This window comes from Lissotriton helveticus, chromosome 2_2 (genome assembly GCF_964261635.1).
Source record: "Lissotriton helveticus chromosome 2_2, aLisHel1.1, whole genome shotgun sequence".
In the NCBI taxonomy this organism is placed as follows: Eukaryota; Metazoa; Chordata; class Amphibia; order Caudata; family Salamandridae; genus Lissotriton; species Lissotriton helveticus.
Window position 1 is genome coordinate 81,971,762 of NC_136060.1, and position 12,011 is coordinate 81,983,772.

Below are 12,011 nucleotides of genomic sequence, written 5' to 3' on the forward strand. Positions count from 1 at the left end.
TGTGGTAATTTCCCCTAGAAGAAAAACCACAACCCCGTGCTCCTCTGAAAGAGCCTCTCTTAAATTGTAGGGTACCAAGTGATTTTGCAGTGTCGGTATCCGTCTTAATGGTAAGTAGGGCGTCATCTATGTGCTTACCGAAGAGCGAGTACCCATCGTAAGCCATATCAAGGATCTTTGTTTGCACTTCCGGTCTGAAGGAGGTTGCTCTGAGCCAACCCTGGCTTCTGAGAACCGCAGCACCCGCTAACTGTCGAACGTTAGTATTTGCAATGTCCAGGGCACAGTCTATTATCTCTGATGCCGCCCTCTGTCCTTCAAGCACTATCTTACGTGCTTCCTGCTGACGATCTTCTGGTATCCAATCTATAAACTCCGACAAATCCGACCACATCTGTCGGTCATAGCGGGCAAGAATTGCAAGAGAATTTGCTGCCTTGATGGATGATGTCGCATTGATGGAGAACTTTTTTCCTATTAAATCCAATCTTCTACCCTCTTTATCTGGTGGCGTTGAGATTGGAGTGGACGGGTTCTTGGACCTCATAGTCCGGGCGTGGGTGGCCCACCAAACAAGATGGAGTTTCTGGCGGTGCTCTATACTTCTTTTCAATATGAGGAAGGACTGCAGGAATAGAAGCTGGCGTCTTCATAATCTTAAGACCTTCCTTCCAAATGAATTCAATGATAGGTATAGCCCTGGTGATTTTCCTATACCCTTCTTTAAAGACGTGCAAAAAACAGTCCGACTGCTCAACAGTAACTGGAAGTTCAAACCTTGTCGCAGCCCTTTGCATGATATTATGAAAGCCGCCAATGTCCGCAGGTGGAGAATCAGAGGGTTGCGGCAAAGGAGGCGAAGGCATGGGGATTATGTAATCATCCCACGGATCTCCAGTTGCGTTGTCATTAGGCAGCTCTCCTTCCTCTCTTCCATCTTCATCCGAAGAGGAAGTATCCTGGTCCCTTTGTGGTATGGGGTCTACAGTGTGTCTTGGCAACACTGGAACCTGCGGTGGTGGAGGCATAGGTACATCCGCCGTTACAGAAGGTACGGTTGGAGTGGACGGTGTAGGCGGGAACCTCTGGCGATAGTCTGCCAACATGGCCTGTAAGTCCTGAATCAAAGAAGGAGGGAGATGACTTGTCTCTTCCGAACATGGGGCCCTATACTGTTGTCTATAGAAAGGTGTAGACAAATCCTCTTGATAGAAATGCTCCTGAATATCCTCTTCTTCATCCTCTTCCTGACACTTTATTTGTAATTCTGATGGATGGCGTGCAATCCCAAAGGGACCTTCTTCGTCTCCATCATCCTCATCAGAATACTCCTCTTCTACATATGTTTCCAAAATGTGCGATGGCAGCAGCGGAGAAATATTAGTGTAGTCCTGCCTATGATATGTTTTCAACTGAAAATGAGTGTATGCCACAGGTGACGCATGAGACACTTGAGGTAAAGTAGGCCAGACTCTTGCAGGTGGAGTTTTGGAGATGATAGAACTCTTTGTTGACTTAGGTGTCTTAATCAACTGAGCTGAAGGCGGCTGGATCATTGATGGGCTTCTCGTCGACGGGGCCGTCGTCGAAGGATTCTTCGTCGACGGGGCCGTCGTCGACCGGGCCGTCGTCCACGGGACCGTCTTCCACGGGACCGTCGTCCACGGGCTCTTCTTTGACGATCCAGTCGTCGACGTACTCTTCGTTGACGAGATCTTCGACGGGCTCTTCACCGACGATGACTTAGACGTCAACGGGGCTTTCGTCGACGATGACTTCGTCGACGATGGAACTGTCGTCGATGGTAAGGTCGTCGACGATGATTTGGATGAAATTGAAGAAATGTCCTTAGCCCCAGAAGATTTCTTTGAAGAAATCTCGGCTGATACAATAGGTGAAGTTATAGCAGCAGTAGACACCGTAGCAGAAGAGCTTGAGGTGGTAGAAGTCACAGAGACTGTGTGAGAAGACACCAGTGAAACAGTTTTTGCCTGGGCTTTACTCACTGTTTTAGTAGACGCTGAAGATCTGAAGGCGGAGAAGATGGAGATTCAAGAGGAGAAGATGACCTCCTTGTGGGTTCTGAAGCTCTATGAGAGGATTTGTGATGTTTTTTCCTCTCAGGAGAAGAGCTTTCCCTGGATCTGGCTCTTTTGCTTGAAGTAGAAGCTCTGTACTCACCATCTGTAGAAGATGATTTGAGCGATAGAAGAACCCTCGCTTCCCTGTCCCTGATGGTTTTGGAAGGGAAGGTGCGACAAATCCTACAATCCTTCACAATGTGAATGGGATGTAGGCAGTAGATGCAGTCTTTGCGCTGGTCATCTACATGGACCCTCTTGTTATCACAGGTCCTGCAGGCCTTGTAAAGGGCTTTCCTTTTGAAACATCCTGAAGAGAAAAGTAGAAAAACTGAGTAGGCACTCAGGGAGACTCCCTTCCACAGGAGGTGCGGTGAAAATCTGAGAAGAACTGCCTCTGCTGGGAAGGTTTTAGAGGGTGCTAACAGCTGATAGGTTGGAACTACTTTCAGTTCTTTTCATATAATGAGGTAGATAGGCTGCTAAGTTTTGGGCCTTTTGGGGCCTATAGTCTTGTCAGCCTACTACAAATTTCTTATAAGGCACTGCGTTTGTATATATTATTACCGTGGGACTCCCACCTCGGCTACGGGGAATGATTCAGGCATGTGAATCTATGAAAGATACCCCAATACTGGATAATCTGTGCGCTGCACCCAAGCCTGGTAATTGCGGAGCGTGAGTGAGTCCAGTAGGCACCACAGCCATACTTACCGGCATTGGCAGAATTACTGCTGGGGACAATGCCTGTGCTGTAGCAGGCAGGGTCACAGCAAGCTGAGCAGTGAATGCTGATGCCGTCGCCATACCTGGATCTACTAATTACATGCAGCACTAGCAGTGACATGACCTGCTGTGCTCAAGCAGCCGCCTGTTCTTCAATAAACCCAGTCATACCACACTGATTAAAATATGCAAAAAAGCATTTTCATTTGGTGTACATTTTGTTTTTGCACTCAGTGTAGGTGAGAAAGTAAAACGTCATCTTCCGCTTCTTTAGGAATGACAACAGGAAAACGCAGAGTTCAAAATAGCAGGGACATGTACAGGCTGTCGACAGGTGTCACAGGCAGCAGCAGTGTTAGAGATGAAAGACAGCAAGAGTAAAGAGGAGAAGAAACATCAAGAAAGAAGAGAGATAAAATGGAGCCAAGTAGAAAAAAGGAGGAGAGCAAATCAGATACAAAGAGAAAGCAGCCATGATGTGAAGAAGAGAGCATTAAGAAGAGAGAAGATAGAATGAATGGATGTGGAGGACAGGACAGAGGAAAAAAGTAGAAAAATGATAAAATGGAGACGCAGCTAATCATTGCTAGAGAGTGAAAGTAAAGAGCCAAGATCGAGGGGAGAGAGAGCAGAGCATGGATAAAAGTGAAGAGAAAAAAGGGAAGGACTAAAATGAATAGAGGGCAAATCAGAAAGATAGGGTGTGACAAAGATGATAGAAAACAATTAGAGAGGTGAGAGGATAGACTCTTAGAGCAAAGACTTTGGGGATAGACAACAGATCCAGGTTAGAAGATAGAGACTAAGGCAGTGAGAGTGTTGAGAGTGGGGCTCACCGGAGGAAGACGTGAGCGGTGGCCTCCTTGGCAAGATTTTCAGCACCTGCACTTCTTTTTTTTTTACAAATTAAGCACTGCTTATATTAAATCCTAACTTATTGTGAGGAGAGGTGTCCCCATTCCTTCATGGGAAAGGATTTAGTCTGACTCTTGTGAAAGAATTAAATCTCCATCAATTCCATGGTGGTAATGGGTCAGAGAAAAGTTTCTGTACACCAACAAAGTTTCAAGCTTTTCTATGTACACCTAAATGTTTCTAATTTCTCAACCCTGAACCACCTTATCACTGGAGCGGGATTAACTCATTCGCAATATTACAGCTTCATGTGTGTTCCAGTTCAAGCGTAAATGTTTTATAAAGCGAGGGCCACATTTTTATTTTTGCGTTTAAGTAGACTTGCATGCACAAATTGAGCTGTGAATTGGACACTTAAGTCCTTTTTAGACCAGGAGCGTAAGGTAGACTGGGAGAACTGTGTGTGGGGGGACTTTGATTTTATGCCTAAATTTTTTTTGCATACCCCCATTTAGAATTCAAATATGAAGGCTTAGGATTCTGAAGTTATTGGACGGTTCTCACAAGTTATAAATACAAAATACATTTTTAACTAATTACCAGCAGTCGGAGTACAGTACGGTACTTCACATACCTTTGTCCCTGAGATTACGGAAAAGTTTAGATGATCCTTTCCAAACAGGCGGTGTATCCAGGAGCATTTGAGTTAATTCCTAGAAGAAGGTAAAAAATATAATCAAAAAGTACAAAGCTAGGATCTAGAAAAGAAAGGTCAGAAAAATATGTTTATTACTAGAAAAAAATTACAGTGTTTTTACAAGCTTATGTGCCAGTCAGCCTGTAGATAGACCTTGGACTCCCGATATCTGTATTCCCTAGATACAGTGTGATGGCTGAAAGATGGCTGCCTCTTGCTTGTTTACAAGTAGGATCTAGAATTAGCGAGTAGAGTGAAGACAAGATACCCAAACATACATGCAGCGCAGGTAGCATTCAATTGATGTTCATTGTTGAGCTGCGGTCGTCTCGATTTCCGAAAAAAATGCTGTATCCTAGGGCTTTAAATGGGATGAAAAAACTGGGGGGAGGGGGTGGCCTCTCAAAAGGGCCGTGGTCAATATCATTGAGGGCGTGACTAAAAAACACCCAAGCTAAAAATCTGTGCTTAGCATAGTGTGCCACCCCCATTTTGCTGCTTCTGTCATTGCATTCAGACATATAATACAACAAGTAACATTGCACCTAGAACAAGCCAGGACTATTGGATTTGTCAATGGTTGTTAGCTGCATAAGATAAAAAAGCATGGCTTCGTTGGATATAATTTTGAAAATGCTTCCGTTCTGAAATGATTAGACTGTGAAAGAACTAATACGAATCTCTTTGAAGTTACATCAGACAGTAAAGGGTGGCACTGCTGCAGAGTTAGGATTTTTTTCACCCTGAGGGTAAGGCCAAAAATGGAGAGCCTGATCGAGACCCATATCAGCACCTGCTTTTTTTTTGCTGAGCACCGGCAGGATCCGGCCCACTTAAAGCCCTGCTGTCTACGAAAGAGGACAAAGCTTCCCCAGCAGCAGTTCCTGTCCTGGTAGTGGTGATTAGAAAACAGCCCCGGTGGAGAGTTTTGCCTATGTCTGTTCTGCGTCACACCTTAGTGTCCGCACAGGACGCAGTAGTATCTGAACACAGGTTCCAACTGGTTGCTTTCAGAATGAGTATGCACTATTTATAGGCCTTTTTTGTTCCCAAACGCAGAGGTGTGAGTAATATTTAATAAAAATAAAAATTGTTAACGACCCAATCTAATATCACGGGATCTGCATTGGCTGCATCTAACAGGACAAATGAAAATGAAATGATGCTGCTTCACCTGTAAAGTCACACATTTGAACAAACCCACACACGTATCCATGGGAGGTGGCCAACACCATGTCAGAAGTCCTCACAGTCAGCTTCTCGAAGTATCTAGTTTCTGAAGCACACCTATTTGTGGCTGCAAGAACAGTTTGGAATTATCTCCCATTCGATAGCAAAACAAAACCCACCTACAGAACATTTGTTAAACACCTACATTTTTTTATGTCAGGACCGGAAGCGAGGATTATGCTCAACTTTATTTATTAGCTACACTCCAGCAGCTTCAACTTATATGCAAAAAACTTCAAGTCCCATGATCCTTCAGTGCAGGGACACCAGAAGTCCACCAATTATCTGCTCCCACGGAGATACGAGAGCGTGCTGCTGCCAGCACCATTCCTCTTTCTTTTCCTGCTGTCTGGCAGAGTTCAGTGCTTTTTCACTCGCTCGTCAGGACACGGGATAATTACAGTTTTAATTGGTCTTGCTTACAGTTTTCTCATTGTGTAACGTTATTTCACAGTATGGGCAGGCGCGCTTATTAATTTCTTAATGCTGTTATGCGCGACCACGCTAATTGTTTTCCTTGTTGGTGTTGATGCCGTCCTCTTGTATGCTTCCTACGTATTGTGCCATGTTTAATCTTATTTTTTAGCCTTTGCAGCGGTTTAATTGTTTCGGGCCGCGTGTGCTCTTTGCTCAACTCGCGGCCCTCATCTGAGTTGTTTTGCGAGGTGCTCGCCTAAACCAGCTGGGTGCGCGTTTAGTCTCGTTGGTTCTCGTCGCGATCTGAGCCGCGGAACCAGCGAGACCCACTCAACGGCCCTCTTCGCCTCCGCGTCACCTCATACTCGTTGAAGCCCTGACGCCTGTTAAACAGGTCCTTACTGCCAGCGCCCTTATTCTTGCAGATCGCAGGTCTATAATCAACGCTGCAAGGCGATCCCCTTTTCTTTTTTGCAGCAGGGAGCACTCTTCCAGGGGCGGGCCCCGAGTCATTGTAAAACCCATTTTTAGTGCAGGGTGAGTTGCCCCTTCAGGCCATATAGGACCATTGCTAGCACAATTTGGTGCAACAAAAACGTTTAGTGCCTTGGCGCACGCTGGCTTTTTCCCCACAGAGAGTGGTTTTCACTTGCACCTAGAACGCTTGGGGCTCTGATTATTTGCTGGATATAATCCCAACAGTGCCAATCATGGAGGAGTACACTGAAGGGGAGTCTATCCAGGTACTACCTCTGGATGATTAATTTTGCGACACGGTGGATGCCTCCATTCACCAGGTAGTCTCAGCTGCCATGGGGCTAGTTGAACGTCATATTATGCAGTACGCCTACGCTATCCAAACTCAAAACCGCCTGAAGAGGAAGAATCGGTCTGACATGGACCTCAGCGCGTTTGAGCGTCTTAAGAAGGTATTTCTGGCCAGACCAGATGGGGATTCCCAGAACGTTCCCCTTGAGATTTCAAGGCCCTCTTTCATAGATGATGATGAGGAGGAATCTGCAGAAGAGTCGGCAGATAAAGCAGGCCCCTCTAGACCGTGGCGTCCGGCGGAGACCCCATCTAGGGACGTTCCTAAGGAAAGTGAGTCAGACATGTTGGTCCCTGAAGACCTGGTCCACCCCGCTCATCTGAGTTGACTCCCTCGCCTAAGGTGGCGGCGTTCGTAGCCGGACGCTTGAGGAAGCCCTTAGATAAGGAGGTGCGGGCTTGCCTTACGGTGGAGTGCCCATGACGAGCCCTACCGTGCAAAGTGGCGCCAACTCAAGAAATTGACACAAAGATGGCAACTTTTCTCCAAAAATATATTCGGAATCCGAAGAAAGGGATCAACCAATCCTGGAAATCGTGCCAGGGTAAGCTCCTGGATATCGCAGGTCCCCCACTAAAGTATTAGAATTGGCAGAAGAAGCTAAGCTAGCGGGTACTCCTTTCTCCCCAGAAAGGGTGTCAAATTGGGCCCAGCGAGCGGTAATCTTTCTTGGCAACGCCAATTGCGCCCTTTCTACCGAAAGGAGGCGCTCCTTCCTCTTGAAGGTCGATCCCAAGTTGGGAGACCTGTTCTCTTCCGAAGCAGGCACCATAGCACTAGGCGGCCTTTTTTGGCGAGCCAAATATAAAGGAGCTCACAAAGTTTGCCACAACGTTCACTTCTTTGGGCAAAGCTCAGTCCAGTATTAAGAAGATCTTTCACCCCGGAGTCTTTGTTGGGGCCGGTCACGGAAAAGGGCGACAGACCGGCCGTTTCTACACGCAAGGCCCTCAAAGAGGCACGGGGGCAAGAAGACTCAGGAACAAGGCCGCCAAGAGTTTTTCGAATCCTGCAGAGGATCCAGAAGCTGCAGTGGCAGAGTAGCATCCAGGGGCCAATCCGTTCCTAACTCCGGTGAGCCTTTCCCATTCTCAAAACCATTTGGTGGGTGGCAGTCTGGTGGGTTTTTTCGCTCACAACTGGAGGTTAATTAATTCAGATGCTTGGGTACTTCAGACCGTAGAGGGTTTCCACAAAGTTTTACTGTTCCTCAGTACAGGATACTCACCCTCCCCTGCTGGTTTTTGCACAGGATCAAGCACACCTCATAGACCAAGAGGTAGAAAATCTGTTGCAAAAGGGAGCGGTGACACCCTCTCACTTTCACCCCAGGGGATTTCTAAGCAATATCTTCCTGGTGGACAAGACAGATGGGGGAACGTCCAGTAATAAATCTAAAAAAGTTAAATCAACGGCTCATCTAATGCCACTTCGAATTGGAAGGCATTCACCTTCTCGGGGACCTCCTCCAACCAGACGATTGGATGGCCAGACTGGACTTAAAGGATGCGTACTTAGTGGTTCCCATTTTTCCGCCACATCACTGTTTCCTACAGTTTGTGTTGAGAGACCAGGTGTACGAGTTCGTCTCACTCCCTTTCGGGCTGTACTCAGTGGCCTGGTGTTTCACAAAACTCCTCAAGCCGGTAGTGGAAACATTGAGGGCGAAGGGTTTCCGCCTTATCATATATCTGGACGACATTCTCCTGCTGGATCAATGTCCCCACTGCCTCACCCAGCAGGTTCAAGTTGCAGTAGACCTTCTTCAAAGCTTGGTGTTTATACTCAATGCCAAGAAGTCAGTGCTAGTGCCCTCCAAACAAATTACCTTCTTGGGTTTTGTGGTGGACTCAGTTTCTCGAACTTTGAACCTCCCGGCCCATAAAAAAACCAAGATCCGTATGGAATTGAGACGAGTCTTAGCCCGTTCTTCAACCTCCTTGCGTCAGATTGCCCGACTGGTGGGTCTCCTAGCCTCCTCGATCCAGGCGATATTCCAGAACCCACTCCATTACAGGGCCCTAAAATGCCTGAAAGCCTCCCATCTCTGCAGGGGACTTCAATACACCGATCAGGTTCCCCTGACGGAGGAAGTGCGCATGGAAATGCAGTGGTGGCTGGACAACATGGATGCCTGGAACGAAAGAGCCATTTTCGGTTGCGAACCGGACTTTGTCATAGAGTCCGATGCCAGCAAATCCGGTTAGGGAGCTCGGTGCGGGGACTCCTTTACCGGAGGAAAGTGGTCAGCAGACTAACAGCAGCTAAACATCAACTGCCTGGAACTAATGGTGAAAACAACAGTTGATGGACAGAATGCAGAACAATGTCATACATTCACCCCAGTACAGAGATCTGGGCCTAAATCCATCATTTCTTTGCACTCCACACCACCCCAGTTCAGACATGGCCATATGCAAATCAGCCTTGACCCTGTGCCACATGGAAACAGTCCAGCCCGAACTGCCAAGCCATGTCTTTCCTAGACCGGAACTAATGGTGGGCTCATTCACGATCCGATGTTGGACGAAGGAAAAGGTCTCTTATACGGTACTCCTCAAGATGGACAATGTCTTAGCAGTGCAATATATAAACCTCCTAGGAGAGACAAAGTCCAAAGCCTTGACGGATATAACCAAGGATGTTTGGACGTTCTCTCTAGCCCACAACATCTCAGTAACGGTGAAATATCTTACGGGAGCCTCCAGCGTCATAGCAGATTGGTGCTCCAGGAGCTGGGAGGACATGAGCCTTTGGCAGCTCCGCCAGCCACTGTTTCAGAAGCTCCACAACCTGTGGGGCCCGTTTTCAGTGGACCTGTTGCGTCTAGGTTGGACCACCAACTCGTACAGTTTTTTCAACTGGAAGCCGGACTCTCTGGCGACAGCAACATACGCTTTCCTCCAGGATTGGTCCAACAAGATGGGGTACACCGTTCCCCCGTTCGCCATGATCATGCAGCTCATGTCGCAGGTTTGTCGACAACTGGCGAGGGTGGTTTTCATCACCCCGTATTAGAGGTCTCAAGTGTAGTTTCCAGTTATTCTGGAAATTTCTTGGGATTCTCCAATCCTACCCCGCGATCCTTTTCTCCTGAGCGATCCACAGGGGGACGCTCACTCCCTCATTCAGCAAGGACGGATGCCCTTGGTAGCTTGGAGGAATTCGGGCATCGCTGGAGAGTCGCAGGCCTATCGACGGACGCTCAAAAGCTACTGGGAGCAGCTTGGGCCAATGGCACCAACAAACGCTCTAAATTAGCATGGACCAGATGGGTTTGTTGGTGTCTTCGAAAGTATCAGGATCCCATGGGGTGCGAAGTAGCTATTATGAACTTTTTGGTCTCCCTGGCAGCACAAGGATTAGCATATAGAACGATAAATTCCTTCAGCAATCTCAGCCGGTCACCTCCCGATTTTGGGGGCCCCGGTGGGGGAGCACCCTCTGGTTTGCAAATTGTTGCGGGGGATACGCCTTTCATTTCCACTAGAACCCAGATATTCCTCCCTGTGGGATGTTATTAAGGTGTTGCACCTTTTCCTGTCTTGGCAGCCCAATCCGTACTTTTCACATAAGGAGCTTACGGCAAAACTGGCTATGCTTTTGTGCTTAGTATCCTGCCGCAGAGTGTCCGATGATAGAGTTCTGGACATTACAGGTCGAATTTTTACCATTTCCATATTGCATGACGGACGAAGTCAGATTCGAGACTGGTGTCTTACCCGGCGTTTAATACCTGCCTGAAAGTGTGCGTGGTTCGCTGTCCAAAGGAATATGAAGCCATGACTGAGGAGACTCGCCCTCCGGGGGAGCAACAGTTTTTGATTTCCTTAAAGAAGCCTTTCAAAGTGGTGTCACCACCTACCATAGCCCGTTGGGTTAGATGGGTGATGCAGGAAGCGGGGATAAACATCTCGCAGTTTGGCGCGCACTCAGTGAAGGATGCAATGGCTTCGAAGGCCTTTTCACTTGGCGCCAGATTGGAAGACATCCTGAACGCTGCAAACTGGTCTGCTGTTTAAAAGATTCGATTTTAAACCAGTCGTGTATATAGCGTCATTGGTGGCTGACAAGCTTGGAACAAGCATAATCCTCGCCTCCCGTCCTGACATAGAATGAAAAATTTCCTCGTACTTATGAAGAAAAGTTTCAATTCTATTAAGGACGCGGAGGTGAGGTTTATTCCCACCGAAGGCTCCTTGAGACCTAATCCCTCCCGCAGAACAAGAGCAGGGAATCTCGTCCGGTCTCTTCGCTTTCCATCGTAAGGTATAACTAGAAATCTCCGAATTGGTTGTCTGACTGAGTCCTTTTCTCACACATAGGTTACTTGATACTTCGCTTACTGACTGTGATGCCTTGCCTTGCATAGTTGGTTAACGCTACTTGCGGAGAATAGAGTCATTGGTGTTATGTTTTGTTTCTCCTAGGCTCTGATGGTTCCAAAACGAAGTAACAGGCCTCTCTAACTTACAAGGTCGCAGTCAAGAAAGAGGAATGGTGTTGGCAGAAGCACGCTCTCGTATCCCCATGGGAGCAGCTGATTGGTAAACTACGGATATCCCTGGACTGAAGGATCATGGAACTTGAAGTTTTTTGCATATTAATTGAAGCTGCTGGAGTTTAGTTAATAAAGAAAGTTGAGCATATTCCTCACCTCCGCGTCCTTAATAGAATTGAAACTTTCTGTCATAATTACTAGGACATTTTTCATTCACCTCCTCTTAAAGCAATGTTGATTTCACCTTTCTCCAAAAATACAGGTCAGTCTTGTGATTCAATGGCTAGCCAGTTACTATGTTGCTGTCCAATAGTCTCTATATGTGCTCTTTGTTAGGCAGGGATACCTGCGCTCTTGTAAAGCGAGAAGTTTAGGGCCCTAGCAACCAGGATGTAAAATAAGTCTACAGAGAAAGTGGGACTCAACTAAGCCTGTTTGTTCTTTAGATAAACATGGGCAAAAAGTAAAGGCTCACCTCATGGGGGAAGTGTGGGGAGAGTCCTAGGACAAGCAATTATCACAGTTTCCATAAAGTATGAATCACCAGCTAAGTTTGTGGACAACACTTCAAATACTATCTCATAAAATGTACTGTATAAACACTGATTACAATAGTGGAATGACATAAAACAATGAAAAACACAATACCAGTTAACAGCATTCATGCAATGAAAC

General features: G+C 46.8%; 1 protein-coding gene across 7 annotated transcripts in view; it reads right to left on the minus strand.

The window, feature by feature from the left end:
* MICU3 (mitochondrial calcium uptake 3) overlaps window positions 1-12,011 on the minus strand; it is a 599,595-nt gene that overhangs the window by 417,902 nt on the left and 169,682 nt on the right. For 6 of the 7 annotated variants that reach the window (XM_078678142.1, XM_078678145.1, XM_078678141.1 and 3 more), the window contains exon 4: window positions 4,297-4,375. The exons of the other annotated variant lie outside the window; for it this stretch is intronic. In XM_078678142.1, the coding sequence (XP_078534268.1) occupies window positions 4,297-4,375 (79 nt within the window). The remainder of the gene's footprint in view (window positions 1-4,296; window positions 4,376-12,011) is intronic. 7 annotated transcript variants of the gene reach the window in all.